The sequence below is a fragment of the Lonchura striata genome, chromosome 3 (genome assembly GCF_050655825.1).
Source record: "Lonchura striata isolate lonStrDom1 chromosome 3, ASM5065582v1, whole genome shotgun sequence".
In the NCBI taxonomy this organism is placed as follows: Eukaryota; Metazoa; Chordata; class Aves; order Passeriformes; family Estrildidae; genus Lonchura; species Lonchura striata.
Window position 1 is genome coordinate 31,420,852 of NC_140705.1, and position 26,583 is coordinate 31,447,434.

The 26,583-nt window shown below is 36.3% G+C and overlaps 1 protein-coding gene across 7 annotated transcripts in view; it reads left to right on the forward strand.

Annotated features, from left to right (window-relative positions):
• The window catches only part of MYO6 (myosin VI), a 103,243-nt gene that overhangs the window by 21,544 nt on the left and 55,116 nt on the right, over window positions 1-26,583 (forward strand). For all 7 annotated transcript variants that reach the window (XM_085576413.1, XM_021553596.3, XM_021553605.3 and 4 more), the window contains exons 2-7: window positions 8,805-8,943; window positions 14,931-15,000; window positions 19,561-19,634; window positions 21,614-21,743; window positions 22,733-22,838; window positions 24,714-24,769. In XM_085576413.1, the coding sequence (XP_085432539.1) occupies window positions 8,827-8,943; window positions 14,931-15,000; window positions 19,561-19,634; window positions 21,614-21,743; window positions 22,733-22,838; window positions 24,714-24,769 (553 nt within the window). In that variant the 5' untranslated portion in view covers window positions 8,805-8,826. The remainder of the gene's footprint in view (window positions 1-8,804; window positions 8,944-14,930; window positions 15,001-19,560; window positions 19,635-21,613; window positions 21,744-22,732; window positions 22,839-24,713; window positions 24,770-26,583) is intronic.

Sequence of the window (26,583 nt, forward strand, 5' to 3'; positions counted from 1 at the left end):
TCCTGCTTTCAGTGGTTCATTGCAGGTTGTCTGTGCTTCGGCTCATTGTCTATAAACTACACCCATACTTCTTTTAATAAGTACAAGCTGATATGGAGATAGGAAAAAGAAGTTTGAAACAGGTAATGTAAGTGTTTTTAGGAACTAATTCTGCCTTTGAAAGAGTTATGGATTCTCTACAGGGAGGGATGGCAGTAAACAGTTCCTGGATTATACTTGTTAACTCACAGATGCTGATTGTCATTAGTTTCCAGTGTTTTCTTGTCTAATAAAGTGGCCAAATCAAAGTTTGAAAACATCTGATTTAGTTGCTATTTGTTATACTGATACTAAGTGAGAAAGCACAAATATATTTTTGCCTTGCCCAGGCTCTTTGTATTGGTTTGAGGTCAAGCATCTGAGGTTTCCTGCACACCCTCTACCAGCCCTTGATTCTGCCATCTGAAGTGCTTAGTTTGTTTAACTTGACTTGGCTCCTGGCTATGTATTTTTAGTTTTCTAAAATATCAGTCCCATTTACGCTGATATGGAGCAGGAGTTTGGCAAGGTTTTTTATTTTTGTACTTACCAGGCAAATGTGTCTCTGTTCAGTTATTTATGGATATGTATTTATCAAGCTGATAAAACTCAGTGCAGGTTGATTGGTTTCTTATTTCTGTATTTATCTAGTTTCATTTGATTATTCTTCAGCAAGAGGATTATATAACTGGAGTTCAAAACTTGTCAAGACACGGGTTCAGAGAAGAGGTCAGAGGGTATGTTGGTCACCCTCAGGAGCTGTTGGGGTATTTGTGAATTATTCATGGAGGCAGCCATGAAGAACCAAGTTACTGATAGGCTCTGGCTTATGATTCAGCTCTTGACTTTCTCTGCTGGAATTGTAGGGCTGCTTGAATGTCAAGGGTTTAGCATCACTCATCTAAAAGTACAAAATAGATGGTATTGTCACTGGTTAGTCTAGGCTTTCTACTTCAAGTATTTTTCTGAAAAAATATTTAAGTTGTGCAGAATTCTTGAATTGCTGGTGAATTTACAAAAATTCCAAAGCACTCAAAAGTGAGGTTTGTTTTGTAGTTTATTTTTTTCTGTTTGGCTTGGGTTTTACCCACTTAAATTGGTGGCTAGGAATATTCCTCTGATTTTTTTTATTTGGAGAGTATGAACTTTTTTTGAGTTTATCTCTGTTCATATGAGTTAGAATAAATTACTGGTGTTCAGTCTACCTCAGCCTCTTTTTGAATCAGATGGACAAAAGGTGGTATAAAATGCAATATCTGCTTGCTTTAACTGGTACAAGGCCCTGCTGGCTACACTGAGATGTGCTATAGCCAACATTGATGATGGTCTACAGAGGATTAAAATTCTGGCATCCTGATTGCTTATCATAATGGGCAGCTCCTGCAGTTCAGATTATGGGAGCCACTGACCATATAGTATTGGTATTTTTATGATAACTAACCAATATTAATAATAAGTTATCCATTTCCTTTTAAGTATTTGGGAATCAAATTAAGGGCTTTCTTAGTGTGTTTTTTTTTTTTTTTCATTTGCATAATTATATTTCCTATTTTTTTCTGCTGGAGGTGAGGTCCCTTGTATTTGGTAGACTTAGGCCAATTGGTTGCTTTTGTTTTAGCTTGTATACAAAGTTCAAAGAGAGACTGTTGGGTGCATAGACTTAAAAGAGAATAAACATATCAGTTCTTGTATTAGGTCACCTGAAGATGAGCAATAGCTTGGCAGCAGCACATGCTAGGTGGGGAAACAGGGCACTCTAATTTGACAGTAGGAGAGTATGAGATGTAGAAGATGAATGGGTGGGTGAAAAATGACATAACCGGAGGAGAATTTAGAGTTCATCAGCTTAGAGAGAGTCATCCTCAACCTTCAAGAAGTATTTGCTCTTTCTCATGTTTACACTTGGAAAAAGTGGCACATGAGGATATAAAGAAATACGCTCTTACAAGTGCTAGCTGAAGGGGTTTGAAGTTACTTGACCTTGTTGAGGCTGCTTATGGAATATGATTAAAGCAATTATGCTTTAATTTCTGAAGCACTGCTGCCAGTGGTCACACAGCATGACTACTGCCATAGAAATAGTTAATTCCAGAGTTCACCTTGTCTGCTTTAACTACTCCAGCTAGATCTGCAGGAATGCATCCTATGTGTTCTTTATATATTATAAGATAGCTTAAGATACTTTTGATTTTGCTTTGATGTCTTTGTCTGTTTGGTGACTTCTGCGTTAGTATGTTTTTTTCTTCCCCTCTCACTGCCTGCTGGTTTTACTAGGGCTGACTTGCAAAGCCTCAAAGTGTTAAGTTGAACAACCTCTTTCAAAAGTGGTTTTATAGCCTGTTAGTTCTGTATTTTCTAGTCCTCATTTTTCTTTTGTAATGCTTCTGGTATCCAGACAATAACTGAGGAGCTTTTTCTTTAATTTTAACTTTGCTGCTCAAATGTGACACTGTTTTTTGTGTTTTGCTACTTTTCCTCTTTCTGCTTGTTGCTATTACTGGAGTAGGCATTGCTGTTGGTTGAAAATGCTTATGCAGATCCCCTTGTCTTACTTAATTCTTGGTTTGTCAGAAAGCTTCACTCAGGTTATTTTAATGAACAAGAACTGGGACAAAGACCTCTCTATTTTCTTAGTAGGAACTAAAATAAGAATAATGTTCTTGAGAGAATAGGAGCTTAAAAAACTGGCAGAAGAGCAGGAATTGCAGAAGAAATCATCAAATCTTGTTAATTCTAATATGAATTGTGTTTTAGTTTCTCAGTGTCATAGTCAAAAGACCACAACCTCTGTGTGGCTAGAATTTTACAAACTTATAAGCTGTACAAAATTCATCTTGGTCTTGTGTAACAGTAGTTGCATTGGACAAATAACTAGCAATATAGCTAGTTAACATGCTATGTATGTTGATGTCTTCCTTTGCTAAGTCTCATTTGATCTTCCATCTTCCCCACTCCTTGTCATCTTCTCACGTGGTACAGTTCATGAGAATGTTTGCTGTTTGTCCTCTGCTGGTGTGCCACAAGTGATCTTTTACTGTGTACAGCCTCTCTCTTGTGGACTCATTTCCTCTGCCATGTCTGCAGAGTTGGTATGTTTGTTAAAATTGCCTAAACTCTCTTTCCTCTGGATTCTTTGAAGCTTCACTGTAACCTACAATGGCAGATTTCTTTGTCCATGCGAGGTTTATTATTTCTTGAGCAATACTGAGAATTTTGCACTTAGTAAACAATACCTGAAAGACACTTGGCCTTACATAAATCTGTTCAGTTGATGTACAGATTATTTTGGATTGGCTTCCTACAATAGGTGCTTTTTTAACAGGCTACATTTTTGGTATATGAAAGGTGCACAGACCTACAAAAGTGCTGATTCAATATGATGCATTTGAAAAAGCATAAAACACATATTTCAAAACTGAGGGTTCTTGGGCAATGCCTGTATCACCTCACTTTCAGGATGGTAACATACATGAAATTCAGTTGCTGTGGGGGAAATTTCCTACCATTAATTTAATTCCTTCTTTTTAACAGCTTATTTTGATGCAATAGCCATTTAAATATTTATATTTGCAGATAAAGTAGTATGTTTTTTTTTTCCAAGTACATGTTCTTACTCCGACCACCTCCTGCCCTGTACCAGTACTTCTCAAGGTGGTCAGGAGGGGAAGACTCAGAGCAGGGAGCTAGGCCAGGAGGGTAGCTGGGGTGAAATGGCTCAAGCAGACATTAACACACAGGAAGGTGAGATGGTTTAGAGGAAGTTGTACAGGTGTTTGGCTAATCCTGACCCGACCACACACCTTCTTCTGCTCCTTAAAATATGTTCTTCCAGGAGCATGGATGTTCCAGGCAAAGGTGTTTTCAGAAATGATATGGAGTATTGCAGTTGTGTTTTACTCATTGGGAATTGCCATGTTTAATGTAGAGAAAATAAGATTTATCCTTTGCTTAAAGCATGAGAGACTGTCTTGTCTTTTCTTATTGAATAGTAAACACAATAGCAGAGAATGTGAATGTTAAATACAAGTGAATATAAATACAAAAGAGTGGTTCATCTGGAAATACTACAGAAATAAGTTTCTGGTTGCTCAGTATTGAAAACATGCTGATACATGCAAATACATGATGAACAAAATTAGCATGCCATGAGAATAATTTCATCAGCTGTTGTGCTCAGCTTGCCCCAAGCAATCAGAGCAGGTAGCTTTGAAAGCAATTTTTATCTAGTAGTTCTCAGATGTGGAATGATTACTCTTTGTTTTACAGGCATACATCTACAAAAGGTAGTGACAATTAACAAGATGGCATTAAGATTTTCAAAGCAAGTTGGTTTTCAAGGTACTTCTGTGCTGTGTTATATTGCAGTCTATTTCTTCTTTTCCAGTTTGGCAGAAGTCCCTTCTTGACAGAGTTACTTTGCTGATGTTATTTTAGGTATGAAAAAGCTGCAGTGTGACATGGATAAACTAGAATGTGTTAGAGCAGAATTTTGTAGTGAATTGGAAAAGTAAATAATAAAAATGGTATTGGTTTAATACTCAGTTAAACAATGGAGCTATAACTGTATTGTAATTAGCTCAAATAAAAATAAATCTCTACTATAGCTGCAGTTCATTTGAAATACTGTGTCACCTGCAGTAGAGTGCTGCATGCTGCCTGAGCTTTGCTTTGGAGAAGTTTCAGTTGAGCACTAAACTAGGGTTACAAAAGTAATTTTTCTGACAGAAAGGTACCACCATGTATGAATGTTTTTCTCTGTCTAGTCTCTTCTGTATGTTTATAGGACCTTTCCCAGACCATTCTCATGTGCTTGCTGAAATCAGCAGAATTTTGAGCAGCTCTTAAACACACAAGCGCAAGGTGGTTTTAATATTAAAAAAAAACAGTGTTTTACAATGATAATTTACTTCTATACCTATTCTAATTAGTTTATTTACCTTGGACGTAGCTATTTTAGTGAGTTACTGTTGGTTGTTTAATGAAGTCTAATTTTTTTTTTTTTTTTTTTTAATTAGCTAATTGAGCAATCAGTACAGTGCCTTGGTATAGCAGACTGTTCATAGGATTGTAAACAGGATCAGATCATGCAAATGCCTGCCTCTGGGCTCTGGCAACAGGTTTAAAATTGCATTAGTATATTTTGCCTTTGTAGAATTCTTTCACCAGATGGTAGCATTTGATTTCCTTTTAAATAGTCTATAACACCCAAATGTAGTTGTATTACATTATTTTAAAATCAATACTACTTAGGTAAACATAAGTGGGAGGAGGATAGTGTGTTAACTTTCAACTGAGAAATTCTTAGTTGTTTCCTATACTCAATGTGTTATGTTGATAATTTTTTTGAGAAAAAAAGTCATTAAACATTCTCCAAAAGGGGGAATAATAGTGCAGAAAAAAAGTTACAGAAATATTGGTGGGTGTTTTTCTTGGAATCTGAGCAGTGATTTGTCTTGCAAGTTGTTTGAACAGTAGCTCTAGTGTTTAGCCAGTGCCGAATGTGTTAAGTACTCTTATTGATAATTAAGGAAAGGTCGATTACTGCATACCAATTATGAAGAAATAAAATCTGACATTTGAAGGAATAGCTATTAAGTTTACCAGCTTCAGGCAAAGGCTTATTTTATTACTATCCCTCTTGTACTCAACACAAAGAAAAATGCCTGTACTCCCAAGGTCTTTCTATGTAGAAACAGAAAAGGGCAGCTGGCTTCCCACTTGTAAGCATCATTTGTGAATTCTCTTCTTCAGTTTGGAGATGTCATAATTGTGGAGACCAAAATGATCCAGCAACTTAAAATCACTTTATGTTTGTTGAGTACATATATACAAATACAAACGTGGATGATAACTTGTTTCATCTCCTTTTTTGAAAGCATTGTTCAAGTTACTCCTTGTGTTTCATGGTGTTGCTATCAAATTTGCTGCCTTAGACTTTTAGCCTGGGCATGAGTCTCTTTGCTTTCATTGTTTTCAGAAATGGTGTGCTCTTCTAGCAGTGTGATGGACTACATATCGATTGGATTTAGATGGATGTGTATTGGGGAAAAAAGTTTTTTCCCACTGGTAGTTTCTGTTCACTGTAAAATGCTGATCTGTAAACTGGCTATTCAAGAGCTTGTTCAGGAATAGGCTTTCTGCATCTGTCTCAAGGCAATGGCACAATACATCAGATGGGAATGTAAATAATAGAGCAGGTAATACCTGGTAGGTTTTGCTATCCAGTTTCAGTGTGCTCCTTGCCAGAGTCCCAGCTGACAGAGATGGAGTGGTGCTAAACCCAGAATATTACAACTGGTTTTATGTCACTACTCAGCCAGAAGGCTGTATTTATTAAAATTAATTGTCCCATTAATAACTGACTCACTTGTATTTAGATTCCTTTCATCCAGTGTCATGTTAGATGCTTGCAAAGTCTCAGGTACTCTTAAACTTGCATTTCCTGGTGGTGGCTGAATTCAATCACTGCTCTGTCCTTCAAGAGGATTTTTTTCCAGCTTGTGACACTCCTCTGTCATAATTTATTAATGAAGTATGAAATTGCCTTAAGAATATGTAAGAATGCAAAAAGCCCTGTCAGCGAACAAAGCAGAAGCATCTGGATGTGAACTGGGGAGGTTGGATTCCTACTTTTGCTGAAGTTCTGGCAGTAATTTTAGAGTTTGTTTCTTGTGCAACATGGTTGTGTCCTGAGCCCTGACCATGCTACTTGGAGTGTAAAAGACAGCTTTGTTTTTAGTGGTTGTGTGACATATCGTTTAACTACTATTTTGAACTAGCATTTTAAAAGCAAATGATAGGTTTGTGAAGAAATGAAGGCTTGGTTATATCCAGAAATAAACTCAGCTGTTTAGCAACTATGACCATGATGGCAGTTGGATCTGGAGGTCAGGTCTGGCTGGAAAAAAATTCCTTTTTCAGTATCATAAAATAAAGAAAAAATGGCCAACAGCCAGTTGTGAGTGAATACAGATGTTGTCTACAGGATTTATTGTATAGTGATGGCAACGCATGATGAAGATGCTGTTTTGTAGAGCTCATGGGCAGTGGCAAAAGGCTGGAAGTAAACAGAAATAAATGTGATACTGGAGGTTTTAGAACATAACTTTCTGTGTGTAGTTAAAAGAATTTACTATCTTCTGTTTATGGAAGAATAGTAAATCACAAGTTTTCATCAGTATTTCACATTAAAGTTGCCAAGGAATAAGACAGCTTGTTGTTAACTAAGACCAGCAGTATTCTCAAAGAGATCACAGCCAGCTTTTTCCTTCCCTTCAAACTTTTTAACCTGTCCTTGGAGGCAGTAAAAAGCAGGTTATGTGCAGCATGTGCTGACAGATTCTCTGAGGGGCAAGGATGTCCTTTTCTGCTTGTAGTTGTACAGCTTTCTGGTGGGCCAATCACTCTTTTTCCTTGCTGCTCCTCATGGCAAAGGGATTGGTAGCCTTCATTGTTAGTGAGAAATTTTGGATCTTCTTTTTCCTTCAACTATGGGAAAAGAAAAATGTGGGACACTTGCCTTGGCTTTCCCTAGACTTTGTTAGCATTTGTTGCCAGTGCTTTCTTTGCTGCTTGGCAGGCTCATTTCTTTCATGCTGAGAGAGGCAAGTTACACCTTGGTGGTATGAGATTACTTTTTACAAATTTTGGAATCACTCAAACATGTCAGTTTGGTATGTGAATGAGTTTTGAAGGGGAGTAAGGAACAGTAAGGAGAAGTGAGGCTTTTAAGCTGAGTGGACTCTATTCTTATTTGGGTAAGGACTATAAAGTAGGTTTAAAAGAAACCAAAACTACACCACCAAAAAAAAACCCCAAAAAACAAACAAACAAAAAAACCCCACAAAAACCCCCCAAAAAACACTAAAAAAGGGACCAATTCAGCATATTTAAAATGGCACCATTAGCCATTCAGAGTGTGCCAACCTTGGCAATTTTCCTGGTTAGCTCAATGAGTATTGCATGCAATCAAGTACTCCCTTTTAATTGGGAGCTTATTTAACTGTATAACTTGAGGAGCATTTGCATCTTTTTCACTTGCAGATCAAAATTATTTCAAAACAATTTTCATGTCATTTTTTAACAGAAAAGAAAGTTCCTTAAGAGGAAGACCTTTAATGTTGTAAGTGTCAGGAGGGTCAGCCTGTAAAAGACTTACAGGATGATAAATCAATTGAGACCAAATATATTTTTGGGTTCTTTGAAAGCCATATGCTCAGCCACACAAAAAGAGTGAACACATTCATTCGTCTCAAATGCCAAGAGACTGGATTTCTGCTTACATGCCTCAATGTGTGCTGTTGCAAAAATGCAAATATTTGTACACCAGTTCAAGTACAGACAAGTATCCCTTAGTAATATGCACGCACATACATATATATGTGTGTGCCTTTGCATGTGTATCCATATATGTGTATATACACACTCCTAGTATAGTCTTAGCTTTGAATCTGTTTTGCAGTTGTATTTTGATCATGGAGACAGATTTCCTTCTTGGTTCACAAGTTAGGGAAGCTAGATAAAGAGCTTCAGGGAGCAGTGTGTGGATCCCACAAAAAATGATTCTGGTCTTCAGTCTTCTCCATGCTGAAGTCCAAGGGGTGTCCTCTGTAGGCAAAGTGTTGTGAGTTGGAGAAAAGGTGACTCCAGTCTGCAGTGGCTGTCTCCTTTCATGTTGAATAATAGAAATAAACATAATAAACTAAAGCCTGTGTCTAAATCCTGATGGTTTATTCAATTTGTATACAAAGTGTTTTGATTAATTTTAGTTTTATTTTTTCTTGCAGGAAATACTGGATAGATCCCACAATGGAAGACGGGAAGCCCGTCTGGGCTCCACACCCAACTGATGGGTTTCAGATGGGGATGATTGTGGACATTGGCCCTGACAACTTAACTATTGAACCTTTGAATCAGAAAGGCAAGGTAAGTGTGTCGCAAACAAAGGAACAGAGAAAAAGCATGCAAAGAAACCACCTTACCTGTAGGCCAGGTCTTTGCCACTATCTTCAACTGCACGCAGCCTGAAGGAATGGAAAATCAGCTTTCTGTTCTAAGTTTGGCTAAGGATCTTTGTTCAGCTTTAGCTTGTATTGCAATGGACCCCTCACACTTGCAAGAAGTGCATACTTCATCAGTTATCTGCATGTGCATTAAGTATGTATTCATGAAAGAGAGGAGGTTTGGATCTCTGTAGCCATTTGATTCAGTACTGTATGCTTTATTTTTCTTAATTAGACACTTATTAAGAGCCTGCTGTTAAGATTAGCTTCTCTCTTTTTCCTTACATGCATAGGAAGGGTCCTACAGGGATGTGCTGAGCCCTGCCTAAGATTAGATACCCATTAGACTGATGAAAACTGAGAGATGAATCCTCTTAACTCAAGTACCTTGACAAGCAATATGATGTCAAAAAAAGGTCTTATGGAATTGCTACATCAAATTAAAGTCAAAATAAATTTAACATTTAAAATGAAGACCTAATTCATCCTAATTAGTATATTTCAATGGCTTAATTTATCATGACATCTTTCAGACTCAGTATGTCGTAACTAAATGTCAGTTTTTACAGGAAGAACCGTGTAGCTATCGATTATCCTAATTCAAATGGTCAGATTCCTGGATTGTACTAGCTAGAATAAGATTAGCACCGCCTTAAAAGTTGTGATTTCAGTGTTTTTGAATATATTTTTGTGCCCTTTCTAATAGTTTTGTTTTTTCTTATGTTCAAGGATGTAAAAAGACATCTTTTGTAACTTCTTTTTTTTATGTCAGCAGTAGGAGAGAATGCCTTGTCACAGGTCAAAAGGTTATGCTGCAGTCCTTCCTTTTGGGGGAATGTTTATAGGCTTTCTTTTTGTGCATCTTGGAGAGGAAGTTGATTTTGCTTTCCTTAGAAATACAAAGTAAGTATAACATCTGATTTTTGAGTGAGAGAGATAGTGTATAGGTATAATAGTAATAGTAGTATTCATTTGTCAGATTGAGGAGGAGAAAGATTATTCAGACAAGGATACTAAAAATTCCAAATCTATAGCTAATATTAAAATGACTTAAATAAATTTCAACCCTACCACTGTTTCTGTTTATATTCCCCAATGGTCCTGATGCCATAAAAAGCAAAAGCCTTTACAATGAAACAGAAACAATAATAATGATATTTTTGAGTCACTATTTATTTCTAATGTGCTCCTTTCAGGGACCATAAATAATTTTAAAAAACCAACAAAAAAACCTAAAACATGATCCTTAAATACAAATAGTTTGTTTCGTGGTTTTCTCAACAACAAACAAATCTCTTTTGTCCAGGGAGTTTGTTATTCTGCTCTTGGCTGTTTTGAATTAAGCAGATCAATTAAGAGCCTAATGTTCATTTATCTAAGAGAACAAACACTTCACAGTTTAAATGCTGTAGAGATTATGGTCCTATATCTTAAACTATCAAACTTAATTAATTAACCATATATTAATAAAGATGGAGTAAAAAGTTTTCTTGGTTACCTTCTCGGTCTTTTCAAAGTGTCATTGACTTCTTTTTAGAGAAACATTTCTCCTTGCTTTTTGACTTTTTAAGACGACTCTGCCCTTGTGCACTTAGACCATTCATTTGAAGTAGTCAGCATTAATACTCATTATCACTTTGTTTTCTTAAAATGGTAGCTCAGCAAGAATGCCTGATCCAGCAGCTCTGGAGTTGCCCATGATAATTAAAGGGAGGAGAGGAGTAACCTGATCTTGTAAACATATCCGGGCAGTGTAACTTATTATTATTTTTTAATCTGGGTCATTACCATGTCATATGTATTCTGTGTAGGCACTGGTAGCTTACCAGAGGCCACAGTCTGAACAGGAAACGTGTATGCATGTGTTTGATTATTGCTTTTTATGACACTCTTGTCAATAACTGCAGTAAATGCTGCAAGGCAGCAGTTTCACCCTGCCTTAAACCCCTCCCTCCCATCCCCATCCGTGGCCAGCTCTGGCACTACAGAGTGGCACCATCCCAGCTCCACCTGCCGAGCTGTGTGTGACACCCCAAATGAGGTCAGAGAACAGATCCAACTGGAAGAAGTGGAAAGTTTTCAGGATGGCATCAAGCAGTAGAAGGGGGGCAGAGGAACTGAAACCATTGTGGTGGCAGGTTGCTTCACATTATTAAACCAAGTTACCCAGTCCAAGCTCTGTGGAGGTCCGACACACCAATTTACTTAAGCCCCAGCAGCAGCAGTTTTGGGCAGCACAGCCCATCCCCAAGTGTTTACTGTTCTGTGCAGAACTGTGTGTCCAAGGAAGGTGGAGATCTGAGTCACCCAGCCTGCCCTGCACGAGCAACAGTACTGTCAGCCACAGGAACGTTTTACTGGAACAGGGGATTCATATGTTATGTGATAGGAACCTCTTCCCAAAAAGTAGATCATTGGCTTGCAAGGGTTATAAATGCCAGGACTGGAAAATAAATGCCAGGGAATAAAGCCAGAGAAACTGGAAAATGCTTTGCTAATGAGCATGGTCGCACCTAGAACTGGAGTTCTGCCCTGAGAATGGGCTCTAAACTGGATTGGCTGTACCAGAGCTGGCAGTCCTGGCTCATGGCCCACTAGCAGACACATGTGGTGATACAAGGAAGGAGGCAGGTGGAGAGGGAATCAGCTGTTAAACTCAACTAGTATTGCACTTTCATTTCTCCTTAAAGTGTTCTTTACTGAAGGTACTGGGATTCATAATCTTGGATCCTGTTGCATGTATCTTTTTGTTCTTTGAGGCTAAAGCAAGGAGCAGGCACTGAAATGGCCAAATGGGGAATTTACCCTTTCCCTGGAAGTAGCAAACCTAAAGAAACTGATTAGGAAGAGATGAACTGGAAGGGCTTGCATCTTGAAATGCCATTCTGGGCACCATGGGGCACTGAGGAGTAGGGGGAAAGCACTTAGGGCATCAGCAGTTTCTGGCAGTCATTGGGAAGGTGTGAGGTGCTGCAGGCACTCACTGACACCTCTCCTGCCATCAGCTGAGAGACACCTTATGGCTCTGTGCTACTTCTGAAGGGCCATGGAAGGCTTTATGGGCCACCTGCTCTGGTATGCCGTGAATAACCAGAAAGGTATTTTTCCCAGCTGAGTATAAAGGAATAAATGTATTTTGAAAGTAAGGATCAGAATGTTCAAAGTTCAGTGCTTCAAGCTAAGGTGGTTTTGTTGGTTTTTTTTCTTTTTTTTTTTTAACAGTGAGTGCAACTTGCTTGCTCGAGTGAGACATGCTCTTGTTTGTCTTACACACGGTTTGTGAAATACAGCTGAGAGTAGGAATGTCTCCTGTCTGTATGTGAAAGGTATAAAGGAAGGCATTGTTACATGTATTGGATTACATGGTAGAAAGAAGATCCTCTTTGAATGGAAAGATATCTTTTTTCACTCATCTAGTTTCTGGGAGAATAGTTAAGACTGCCATTGGATTTCAAGGGTTGCTTCATTACAAAGATGACAAAAACCCCCTTCAGAATTCCCTAAACCTTGTTTTTCTTCCTAAGACCACTTTATTGTCTCATAAGATTAATGCACTCTCCACTCCCTTAGAACTAATTTGTCCTAAGTTATGATTAATGCAAAAGTCTTTCCTCAATTATCTGAAGGATTTTTCCTTGCAATAATAGTTTAAAAAAAATTAAAAATGGGACAATATAGTAAAAAATATTATTTGGATATTTTCTTATTGATAGATTAGATTATTAGCTCATTTTCTGTTTAAAATACTAGATTTTAGTACTTGGAGCTGTGCACACCTGGCTATCATACTGATCTATGTGGCTAGGCCTTACTTTACATAAAATATTCCACATGTGATGTACAGCAGTGAATTTTTGTTTTGACATAATTGAAACTATACCTATGTTCTTATCTAAAAAAGCCCAACAGAAAAACATGAACTTTTAGACAGGAGATAAGACATCATGAATTCCCTGAATTATCTTTTCTTGTTTGTTTTTTTTTCCCTTTAAATATGTCTTGACTCAGAAGACTTAGTGATCAGGACATTAAAAAAGCCATTCCTCTTCTGGGATAGTTCTAGCATGGCTGACTTTAGCTCCAGAAATGTTAAAGTATCAGAAGTTTATGAAGAGTCTCACAGAATAGCTGGGAATTGTGTTCCTTCTCTCCACCTTTGTTAGTGGTTAATGGGTTTACACGTCAGCAGACAAGAACAAGAAGTGAAGTTACATTTTTGTGAAGCTGGTCATATTATTTTTAAACTTCCCCACTGTTTCATGCGCAGAGAACTGATCATGTAGGGAAGTGTTGTATTCAAATACATCTTTACCAAAAAAGATTTACCTTTACTGTTGACAAACTTTTAGAGAAAATTATGATAATATGTAGTTATGGTAACACTGTGAGAGGGAGGGAAGGGTGTGGTGAATCTCCGCCCTGCTAAAACTCTGAATAGCAGCAGACATCTTTCTCAGGTAGGTAAAGACATTGAAGGCTTCATGGCCTTCACAAATTCTGATAAAGGATATTTTAGAGGAAGTTGCTGTGATGGATGTTCAGATGTTACAACATCATCGAGCAGCTTTGTTTGCCTTAGGAAAACATCTTGTACATATTTTTTTGCATTAGATCCTGATAAGGGGAGAACAAAATATATTTTATTATGGCTACAAATTGCATACTTTAGGATAACTTGGTGGAGAAGGGATATTGTAGATTTAACACTTTCCGTCTAGCAGCAATTAGTTCTGCTCTGAGACATTTTTAATTCTTCCCACTTCAAAGAGAGTTGGAATTTGTGGCTGTTAATGATGGTGTAAGCCCCAGGACCTCTCATACTGTTGTGCTTAAGGAAATATGAAACAAATTGCTGTCTTTCTCCTAAATTTCCCTGTGAGATGTTTCTCGTGGGACTACCTTGCTGAGTACAATGTTAAACAAGCAAACATGTTTGTTTATTAAGTTCATTCTTTAGATCCAGTTGGTTGCCTTTTCAAATATTAGACTAGACTTCTTGTCTTCATTTCCACGGAGAAAAGGAGCCTGTGCCTGCAGTGGCATGGTGGCTGTCATGTTTAATTGGTACAACAGGGGTTTTGTTCATTCATCGCTAGCTCAAACGAGCTGTTACTATAGTAAACAAAAAAATATAATTAAAAATCTTCTTTGTACAATAGGTATTTTTGTGCAGATGCTGTAATGCATGTGTGCTTGGATGTTTTTCCTTCCTTTTTACAGCAGTATAAATTATGATTTCTGGAGATGAAAAAAGAAACAAAGATGCTTTTGTTATGAATTTTTCCAGTTGGATGTGAACACTTGATAAATGGTCGTTTTGTATAACTAGAATACAAGGGTTGAAGGAAGGTCTTGTTTTACTTTAGTATTGACTTATTGAAGAAAAAACCCCCAAAATAATAACCAAAGCTACAGGATTGGTGATATAGAGGATGTTATTTATTGAACATTAATATTTTAAGTAGGAATATTTTAAAACAGCTTATCATAATGACATCACAGTCCTTTGACTGAACTAAGGATTTACATTTTATTCTTTCTTCCTTGCAAAATGGAGGAAATTGTATGTAATTTATAATGCTGTTACCTTTGCATTACTTTTTTAGTCTAATTTTTTGTATTGCACAGTATGACATGCAATTTTTCACCTGAGAATCAAATATTATTGCACTAAAATATATATTACAGTGAATTCATTTTTATAATGTAGTGTAGTAATATAAATGCAGTAGCTTTTTGTCTGCATTGAGTAACTCAGTAAAATTTCCAATTCTGAAGTATAAAGTGAGTGACTTCATTTGAAATCATGCACAATTACAGTGCACTCACTTGTATGATTGCATGAGATGCCTTTGAACCATATTTCTATTTTATGTAATTCTGACAATGTTAATGTTTCTTATCTAACAGACTTTCCAGGCTGCTATCAATCAAGTGTTTCCTGCAGAGGAGGATAGCAAAAAGGATGTGGAAGATAACTGTAAGTTATGAATTTAAAAATAAATTATGCATTTGAAAAAAATATCTGCAATGAAATGAATATTGTTTCCTTACAAGCTTCCTCTTTCTTCCTTGTCATCTTTGTTTGAATGTATGTATGACCTTTGCTAGTCCTTTAAATTTCTTAAAGGAAGCCCATTTTAAATATAATTTATTGTGGGTTTTAGTTTTCATTTGAACAATTTAGAGGAATGGATAGTTACATAATTCCCATATAGAACTGTTGCTTGACTTGAGAAATACTCCATTCAGTATTAGGGGTGCAACTGTACTTTTTGTAGTGTAGCAAGAGACTCAGTGTCTTTATCTGCAGCCGTATTTGTATAGCATTTTCCTGCATGTAAGGAATTTCTCAGATGGCATTCCTGTGGAAGTAGAGATAATGGAAAATAAGTTTCAAGATTACCCTCCCAAAACTGGGGATGGGAATCTGGACCTATCAAGACCACTGAATATGGATAGACTTGAATTGGATATAGGAGTGCTAGTGGAGAAAGAGTTTTGAGATGAGCTTGTGTAATAAATGTCACTGTTGATCTGCAGGGCTTTTATTTTATCATATGTTTTATAGTTGGGTGGATGGAAACAGTTGTCAAATCTGGGGAGAGAATACCGAGAAAGCTGAGAGAGTGCTGTGATCAGCTTTTAGACAACTGTTAAATGTTTTGCTGCTGCTGCACACTATGAGCAAATCACAGAGCCTCTCTTCTCTTGAATACTGATGAAGGCAATCGGCAATCTTTTCAACATTTCCTGTAGTGTTTACTGCTTGGTGAAAATACTGAAGACTTGGTAAATAGTAGGCAAAAATACCTTATATTGTTCTTAGTTTAAAATAGAGGCTAGGGGTCTGGTCTAGGTGATGTAACCTCAATTCCTGTCCCAGAATAGGGTTTAGTATTTACATGCCATGACAGGAAATGCAGCTGTTACACCTTCTCCATAAGAAACAAAAAGATAAGATTTGAGTCTTACACTCTGACTTAGATGATGCAGTGTCATTAGAACCAAGCTAGTAGCCTTGCTTCCAACTGTCTATATTTTTACAAAAAGGATGTGGGTTCAAACTTTTCAAAGCTGTTATCTGTATTCTCTGTACATGGTGATTGTTAGGGAAATGCACTTAATCTGTGCATCTGTCCCAGTGATTTTACTGAGATGTCCTGACACCTCTGTGTCAGGGAATTGAAATCTAGAATGAGATTAGGGAAATAACTTAAAATTCCAACAGAACACTATTCAACTAAGTTAGTCAAAGAAAATATCTTCTTTGGCTTCATGAGAAGATAAAAATACTTTGTTCAACAATCCTCTCTGTATCAAACATTATTTTAACTTTCCTAACATATTCGAAATTGCTGCTCACAAGTTGCAGCTTATTTGCAGGATGTCTGAGCTCCAAATTCAATTTCCTTCTTTGTCAGAGAGTATTTGTGCTCAGTATCATTGATTTTCAAAAAAAAAAACAAAACACCAAACTATACTGCGTGCTTCTTAAAGTGTTCTAAAAAATCCTGAAAGGTGAGTATAAAGACAGGGTATTGGATAAGACTTAAAAAAACCCCAGTTCTACAGATGCAGAGCCTTGCAATTACTTCATAAAATAGTTTTCAATATAAACCCTGCTTTGTGGTATGGGCAGGAGACCCACTGTGAGTAAATTTGGCATTGACACTTCCTAGTTTTTAGTGCCTCACTTAACTTATGTGAACTTTGTGTGCGTCTAATATATGGACAACTAAATGCACATATATACACTGGTTATATTTAGACATGAACCATATGAATATTCTGAATTCTCACTCTCTTTGGTGATTTCCTTTGCCTTTGGATATGGATACCTTTCCTAAAGGATTTATTATAAAGAAGATGCATTTTGAATTTGCAGATATAAACCTTAATTTGCATGTCTTGAGATGGTGGCATTCCCTTGGGGAGCAAGCTCCCATTGCACACTGAGTCTGCAGGTGTAGCTGCTTTAATTGCAATGAGGACACTGGGGACACAACGAAATCTGGACTCCTTTGCCTTTTAGATAAGCAACCAAATGAAAAGTTGATGATTAACTGCTTCCTTTTAAATACTGCAAACTCAGAGAGATTCCTACAAAGATATGGTCAAGAGTGTTGATAGATAATTAATATGTAACAGTTTCTGATCTCAGTACTGAGGATCCAAATGACTTCAAGTTTGCTAATTTTTTACCACTCTATCCCCTCCCAGACAAATAGAGGGACAGAAGAATACTTCAACTTTTATTAGATCAAGCAGGAGTTTTTGTTTCTGGACCATTTCCTTTCCATGTCTCTTTCTCTTAGGATGACCCCAATAAAAGAGGTGAAAGCAGACCTGCAATTTTTGGTCCCAGTGCCATTTTCTCAGCCATGTGAACCGAGAATGCCTGGGGAGGGGAGGACGAGTCCTGCTGTGCAGCACCAGGTCTCTGTGCTCGGCTGCTGCAGCTCCCAGTGACTGTGGGGTTGTGGGGGAATGCCTGTCTGCTATGGTGGCAGAGGAGGAACTGTGGGGATGGGGGCCAGCCTACTGTTTCACAAAGGAATTTTGCACAGCCATGATTTCAAAGTTGTTATGATCCAAAGGGAGAGTTTACCTAGGGTAAAGCTAAAGCGTGTCTTGTGTGCCTCTGCCAGTACAGGAGTATGAGTGCAAGGGATTTTGTGGAGGAAGGTGGTTTCTTCTGAACAAACCAGAAGCTATGAGGTCCTTTGAGAAGTATGAAGTATGATTCCAGATATTTGAAACAAAGCTGTATTTAGTCATGTAATGGAGGGAAGGGCTGTTATTCAGCAGAGCCAAAGGGAACCTGCAATTTGCTGGTGAACCTGACTTTGCTTCAGGCAAGTCTAATAAGTAGGGGACAAAGCCACCTCCACTACTCAGTCCACTGCAGGAGGAAGGGTAAAAGATGCAAAACAATTCAGATGTTTTTGAGAAGTCCCCATTTTCTTTTGCCAGTATATTTTGTTTCAGCAGGAGGAGTGTTGGAAGAGATGTTAAGAGCTGCTTACCAAACTCCAGGTATCCTTGTAGAGCAAGGTGGCTCGGCAGGGCAGGTTCACTTTAGGTCATACAAACTGGCAGCCCTTTTTGCACATTTCTATAAATAAGTTAGAATACTTTTTTGCTGCTTCAGCCCTTGAGAAAGGGTGTCATTTTAACATAAAACAACTTTGTTGGTCATTATGGATGAGAGGTCTGTATGTGACCCTTGTGTGAGGTGCAAGCTAGTGGTTACTAGTACAGAATCACAGAACCAATTAGGTTGGAAAAGACCTCTGAGATCACTGAGTCCAACCTCTGACCTAACACCACCGTGTCAACTTGACAGGGGCATTAAGTGCCATTTCCAGTCTTTTCTTAAAAAGAAAAGACATTAATGGTACAGTGCTTACTCCATCCACAGTATACAAGTTTTTATACTGTATTACAGTAAGGTTTATCAGCGTGGCAGTCTGTCAGATGTCTCTACACAAAATAGTGTTGTACATTTGTTTTGAAGCAGTGAGATAAAAAGGATTGAGCATATTTGAAAAAGGAGGCTGTGTAATGAGTAGTGCCCTCATTTGGTTTAGGGATAATATTTTTAATAGTGTATAGTGGGAACTGGAAATTGCCTCTGTAATTAACGTTGCTGACACTTTCCAGTGCTTTGTAGCTGAAAACAAGGACCAGCTTTGCCAGAATGTGAACCTGTACAGTCTGAAGCTTTCTGTGGGTGCGACCACCCTGTAACATTTCAGTAGTTACAGAATCACATCAGAATGTTCTGATCGGGAAAGGACCCACCAGGATCATTGAGTCCAGCTCTTAAATGAAGATTAGCCCATAACCAACTGAGCCAATCTCAGGGTTAGGTGTTTTATGTTAAAGAACAAAGGAGAAAAATTGGTGTGTTAGCATTTTTTTCCCCTAACAGCTTCAATGAGGAGGCAGAGTACTCACAAAATTCAGAATTGAAGCAGGGAAGGGTAGTGCCTGGTATTGTGATACTGCTGTTGCTGCCTCCCGATTCAGATTAGATGTTTCTATTAATCAATTAAAAAATCACCAGAAGCCAGCTGTTACTCCAATTGTCAGTTGGGTGGCATTACCCTGGGGACACAGGGGCTGAGATTGGAGAGGGGAACTGGAAGGGAGGAAATAGTCATTGGCAGGGATTTTGGTAGGCAGCAGTTTCTGTGCTTAGAGGTTGGTGTGAAGGCAGATGCACCATGTTTGACTGACAGGCTGGTTAAAGGAGTTTGTGCTGAGCAGAGCCTGTATTTGAGGCTCCTGCAACCCAATTCTTTGTTCAGCAGCTTTCTGTAACTCCAGTTGTACAGTTAACAGCAAGTCTGTCATTTTTAAAATGTATATAGAGTCAGTACTTCTGTCTCAAGACGGTGTGAAGAAATGATAGGATTAAACTATAAACAAAGAGAGGGGAAGAAAATTCTCCTTAATTCAAGATTTAGTTTTTTCTCTGTACTTGAAGGTAGTCCTGAGCTCTTAATGGTATGTGATTGTTCTTTACTTGCAGGTTCCCTGATGTATTTAAATGAAGCCACTCTCCTTCACAATATCAAAGTTCGGTACAGTAAGGACAGAATTTACGTAAGTATGTGTGTCATGACAACCAGTCTAATAGAGATATCCTTTCAAAAATTCACCAAGTATTTCCACTTCTGTTTTTTTCCGCTATAACAGAACTGCTAACATGGAAAGATTGAAGTTGTAGCCTTTTTTGGCCATTTTTTTTCTTACATTATACTTTTAGAACGGAATCCCATCTGATTTTTAGCAAGCTGAGCAATAGGTTTTTCTCTACATGACTGTTTGTGTGCCGCCATAGCACAGTTTTTATCACAACTGTTTCTCCAGGTAACTTATTTCAGTGTTAACAAAGATGGTTTTCTTTCTTCATTATTTTTGAACGAAGCAAACAGGTGCCGTCTTTAACACCTCCTAGCTCAGATGTCCATCTTAATCTTTTATATTGCTATCAAATTGCCTAATTGTACTTAATGAATTCTGACTAAATTACATTTTGTCCTTGCCATCTGCCCAGATACTGACAGCTGTGAAACAGAAGATAAGAGTTTTCTTTCTTTCTTTTTTTTTTTTCCTAATAGAAAGCTGGCTAGGGATAATTCAAAACAGTTCCACATATTTTCTTTTAGCATATATTATAAAATTAATTTAGCTAAACTCTTTTATATAAATGTAAAAAGAAAGTATAATTGTTTACTTCTATTGCAGTTAATTTGCATAGCTTTAAATTTTTTATGGCTCAAGATCAAGCACCATCTTTAAAATAAATAAATAAAAATGGCCATTTGAATGCTGTTCTGGAAATAAAATCCTTAAAGAAACCCAACCAAACAATAAAACCCCTTAAGGAAGTAAAATTCTGAATATGAACTGGGAGTCATTATTCCATGGGGGTCAATATGATCATGGGGTAGGATAGTATTTTTATTCATAAAGCATTTCTTCACTGTAAACAAGTAATATTAATATGTTGTCCAGAACACATGTATTTTCTGAGGAAAAAAAAAACACCCTTTTTTTTTCAGTTTATAATTTAGTTACATTTCCCCTGTAAACAGTTTTATGCCTTTTTAAAAATCCTGGTTAACAATATTTATCTTGTTATTAAAAGGAAAATTAATATTAGTTTTCCTTTGGTGAAATAAGTGCTGAAAATAGAACTATTTAAGAAATGTCATATATTGTGTGATCCAGTCTTCTATTAACGTATTACACAATAGTTTTGAAATTTCAGTTGTCTAGGGACATTCTCAGTAAAAACAAAGCAAATAAGTTATTCAAGGTGAAGGTTTACCTCATTTTCTACAGATCTTTTCCTGCAAATTTGATTTTTAATTTGATTCTGACCCCTCTTCTTCCATGTATGTAACCTGGCAATTATAAGTAAACTATAAAAACTCCTTTCAGAAACATTAAAAAAATCCCCTCTCTTCAGTCTTCCTTGTCCTGTGGAAAGGTAAAAAGCAGCCTTTGTCTGAGATTCTTCTCAAGTTCCTTCTCTGTGAGAGAACATTTGCATTCTGTATTTCTCTCAGTGGAAGCAGCTATAGCTAATTTTTTCTTGGCTGAATGCTTTTATTGCCTGGCTTGAATGCATTCCCAGGCAGGATCCTGTCAGTCCTTCCTGCTGAGTTGCTTCCATTAGATATTGAAAAGCTATCCTCCTCACTGGAGGACAGTGTGTTATGCTATCCATGAGCTTACTTTATTCGCTTTTGAGCAGGAGGTTCTGGCGTCCTGTCCTTGATTCAGGAATGCAGACAATGGGAAATATTTAAAAGGAGATTGTGAGAAAGGTCAGATTCAGGACATACTCCACAGCTCGATGGTTAGGAAATTTTCCCAGGATCATTTCATAGAAATGCTGAGAAGATAATTAAAGGAACTGTAAAAATATATATTTTGTGTTTGCATTAGCTGGAGAGAATCATAAATGCAATTGTTACATGGAGGCTTATAGTCTGCAAGAGTAATAGGCAATTGCTGTTAACCACTTGCTTGGATACTGCCTAGTAATTTGCTCTTCATTGTTTTCTTCACAGACCTATGTAGCCAACATTCTTATTGCAGTGAATCCATACTTTGATATACCCAAGTTTTATTCTTCAGATACTATTAAAAAGTACCAGGGTAGATCACTGGGAACATTGCCACCACATGTTTTTGCAATTGGTATGTATTGAGCCTGTATTTGTCTCTTAAAAAACAAAGATTGAATACTTCAGAGTTATCTGTAAGTTGCCACCTGTAGCAGTAATTAATTTATTTTGAACTATTATAAAATAAAACCACTAATGGCTAAAATTGCAAATCTTTTTGAAGAACTTGAAAATGAACAACTGTGACAACTCTGCTAGGATTATTCTGCACTTCCAGTGTTTTAAGTCTAAGCAGTTTAAATATAGTTTGCAACCATAAAAAATCAAACTAAAAAAGAAATAAAGTAATTCAAATTTTATAAGTGAAAAAGGTGTGATAATCACAGACACTGTCTTTTAGTGTAGTAATTTTCTTTGCCTTAAATTATGTTGCCAGAGCATATACAATGTTTCCTTTTATATACTTGTGTTACAGACAAAAAGTACATTGAAATCTTTTTTATGGCTTAAATCTGATTTCAGTCACTTTTGAAAATAAACAATAAGTGGAAACTATAATCAATTTTTGGCATGTTAAGAGCCTTCTCACTATTTTGTGTTTTATTTTGAAATCAAAAATTTGGGGGCGTTTGAGTACCTGTTGCATAACAAGAGTGATTTTTTCCCAAGTTTCCTTATATGTTACTTGCTGCAAAGTACAACTGAAAGTTTCCATTTTGAAAATATATAAAATAAACACTGATTACTATTTCATAAATACATTTAATTAAAAAGATTTAGCTCTAGATGGTTGATTTTATTTTGTCTTTTTCTGGATATAGTTGAGTAGGCCTTTGCTTTCAAGACTTTAAGTTCTTACATGTCAGTGTTAGAAGAATAAAAACTGTAGTATAAATTAAAGGGAAACAGAATTTAATTAACGTTTATATCTTCAATTGTTAAGATTTAGTTTCTATTCCTGAAAATGTTACATTTTACTTTTCTACATCGTAGCTTAACTTTATCCTTGCAATTTTGCTGAGTATTATTTTTTGTCATGTTAACCATATTTTTCTTTTTAAGCTGATAAAGCATTCCGTGACATGAAAGTGCTTAAGATGAGTCAATCCATCATAGTCTCTGGAGAATCAGGAGCTGGCAAGACAGAAAACACTAAATTTGTTTTGAGGTTTGTATGTTTGCACCAAAGTCAGCACGTGAATCTCTTGTGTTTGTGCATTTGGTTGACACAAAGGCAGAGCAAACTAAGGTCACAGTGGGTTTAGCATACAATTCAGTAAGACATGTATTAGCTTCTACGTGTACTTTATTACAAGAAATTGAGTTAAATGCTGACATGATAATGTGCAGAAATAGCTACATACTCACAGAAACTTTAACTCAGTTGAAGTGATATCATGTAGTTATTATGGTTTATGATACAGTCATTTTGGTATTGCACATCTGATATTGTGGTTGATAAAAAAACATAACTAGACATTTTAACTGTATATTGCAAGACACTGTTGTTTTTGCCATAAATGTGTATTTCTGTGTTGTCCTTAAGGTTTTTTTATTTTTTTTAGTTTGCTTGAGTATCTTTTTAACTTTAATATATTTTAGCCTAGTTTACTGAATAAGACTGAATAGTGGGATTTATTTATTTATTAATGTTAATGTCTGACCAATACTAAATCAAGGATATTAAATTAAATGGAAGCCATATTACTGATATAGATCAGCCTTGCTTCCATATCTGTATTATCTTTTAACAGCTTTTTATCACTCTGGAACACTCTAACTAGAAAGAACTGCTCCTTTAAATACACCTATGCTATACTTGGCCTGATGATGCAGGGAAGCACGGTGTGGGGAGTGTAAATATGGTCTCTTGCCCCACCTTGGACTTGTTTCCCTCTACAAATATTTAATTCCCTTTTCCCTAAAATAATGTATTTTCTAGTATTTCTCTACAGTACAGTATTATTTTCCACATCCCATGAAGAATCATCACAACTGCCTGTCTGTCCTTCATACTGCTCTGTGCTGCCCCTGTGCAACTTTTCATAGATAGCTGTAAGAATTACTCCTAGGTGCTGGTAATGATTTTTTACAAGGGACATTTGACTCTATTCCTGATAAGAGTAACAGAAAAAGACAGCAGGAACTGGAAGAATATCTCACAAGAGATACTCTTAAAGGAGATAATTCTTCTACTTCTCAGCAAAGGAAGAGTGCATTACACAACAGGCGAATATCATTGCTGCTTCTCCTCACCACCCTCCACTACAGAGTCCATGTACAAAACATAACTGAGTTTTAAAAGCTGGAAGAGTTTACCTTTGTTTAGAAAGTAAAAGGTACTAGTACAGCTCTTTTAGTGCTTCTGAAGTTTTTTGGAAAGCCCCATTTTAAAAAACTGTTTTTAACTTGTCCAGATTCACCTGTGAATTTCCAGAAAACATGCCCTGTGAGAAGGGAAAAAAAAATTTAAAAAGACTGGAACTTTGGAGCAAGTAGATTGTGATTTTATTTTCTACTTGTTTTTTCAATTGCTCAATTGAATCTTGCCTTAATTGTATACTTTTAATTTCTTATTCTCACCATCTCCATGTGGATTTTTATTAACACTGATAATTATGAATACAGAAACAGTATGTATAGCAACAGTCATAAATTCAGGAAATAGCCATAAAACCTTATGTATTAAATAAGATTATTAATAAATACAGACAATACAGTAATAGTATGATTATATTTCTATTAAACTGTAATTTTCATATGCATGTTGAAAAGAAATTTCTAGCAGGCCTTGGAGTATTGAAAAAACTTTGAAGTGTGCAAGAACATTTTTGTTTTAACAAAAGAATATTTTTGTTTTAACAAAAAAGTTAAAGTTTAAAATAAAGTTTATTTCAAAGTGCATAGGTATTTGAAACTTAAAATCAGAATGCTTTCCCTATAGTAATTATTTAGTATTTGTGCACAGCCATGTTAAACCCTGTTTAAGTGAGGAAACCTGACATGAGATGAATGATACTGATATTTTTGTCTTACTTTACAGGTATTTGACAGAATCCTATGGCAGTGGCCAAGATATTGATGATAGAATTGTAGAAGGTATTGAAGTTTCTTTCATTAAATAAAGGTTCCAAATTATTTTTGTCAGAAATGTGACTCACTAGCAAGTGAATAAAAGTAGCATAGAAATACTATCAGACTTCCTAAAGCATAATTTACAGGTAGTTGATCTTGATCCTAGGTTTTGAAACTTTTCTTATTTGTGATTTACTTTATTTTTATTTATTATAGTATCATGCAGTCATTTATCTAGAAAATGTTTATGTGCATGTTTGAATTGGACTGTACACGAAAAATGTACTCAAGGTGGTTCCCAAAATGGAATTTTAAACTGCATAAAATCTGCAAGGACAAGATTGTTTTTTCCTTACTATCTGTTAGTACCAGGAAAATATAATTCCCCCTCCTCACTACCAAGTTCTCAAAGTCACATAATATAGGGAAGTTATTTTAAATTATTCATGTTTCTGGATCATGTTTCTGTTATATTATTTTTTTGTTAGAAATCATATAATTCAGAACAGCACTTTGACTGTATCTATCTTTACAAGAGATTCCCAAACAAGGTTAAGAGAGACTTTTGATCCTTCTCATTTAGCCTCTTCAATGTTGTATGTAGTTCCAAGTTGAACAGAAAATAGCTTTTTGAGAAAATAGAAATATATGAAGAGCAAACAACCCTCAGCTAACCTAATAATTCCTCATACATCAGTTTTAGTCCTCTATAGCATAGAATAAATTTATTTTGAAATTTCTTGACTCTGTGTCTTTTCCTTAAAAAAATAATTTACTTTAGCTTTACATTTTCCTGTTTTCAAATTTGAACTATATATTCAAGAGAAGTATTGCAGGCTTAAATCTCTTGTTGCTGTAGGTCTGCTTAAACCAGTTCCTTAGTGAAGTCCACTGTGTGCTAAAGGAACTCAGAAAGTGGGCAAGAGTTGGATAATACCTGACTCAAATTGATTTGTACTTGTAGATATTCCTGAAAGCGTTTGGGCTTTTTAATTTAGAACAGCATCTGATGCATGAATTCTGACGGTTTTTAGGCATGATTGTAATGAATATGCTTGTGGCATATTTTTTACTAGAGGAACCTTCAGCCTAGCTGAAAGACTTTGTGCAATTTGGTTTTATTCATAATCCTTTCTTTAAAACTTCATATTACATAAAATGCCTGAACAGTTATCAAAGATCTTGTAAGAAGTCAGATTTGCATTTTTATGAACTTTAATTGTTAAAAAAAATGAAAATACAGCCAAACCACAAAAAGTTAATTCTCATGTCCTATTACATGATACATTATCATCCATATTTTATCCAAGCATTGATGTCATTCCTTCATTCTTTAATTTTTGTAGAAGCAGATATTTAAATGGTTGTCAGTGAAGTTTTAAATCTGTGTTTCTGCTCACTTAGTTTCCAGTACTTCAGATATTTTTAGTGTTTTATTGTTCATGTGATTTAGTAAACTATCTTTCTTTGATCTTCAAAGCTAATAAAAAGCAGTCTTTCAGAGGCCTTCTATTTCATAACTAATAAGCAGTTTCAAACTGCTTAAACTGTGCACAATGTTTGTGTGAGTGTATACATATATGGATATGAGAATTAGATTGTTTGCTGCCACTCTTTCTGTATGGGCTTTAACATGCTGAAAAAGCAGCAGCCAGTAAAAAACAAAATCAGTCAGTCACTTAATTGACCTAATTTGAAAGGACAGTGTTAAGTGGTTTTTGAAATCAACACACTTTTCTAATACTGTATTTATTAATTTCCAAATCAGTCTAGTACATTGCATGTGTGACATTTAAGTGGCATTTTTGTCTATGGAATAAGTGGGTAGTTTCGATTTC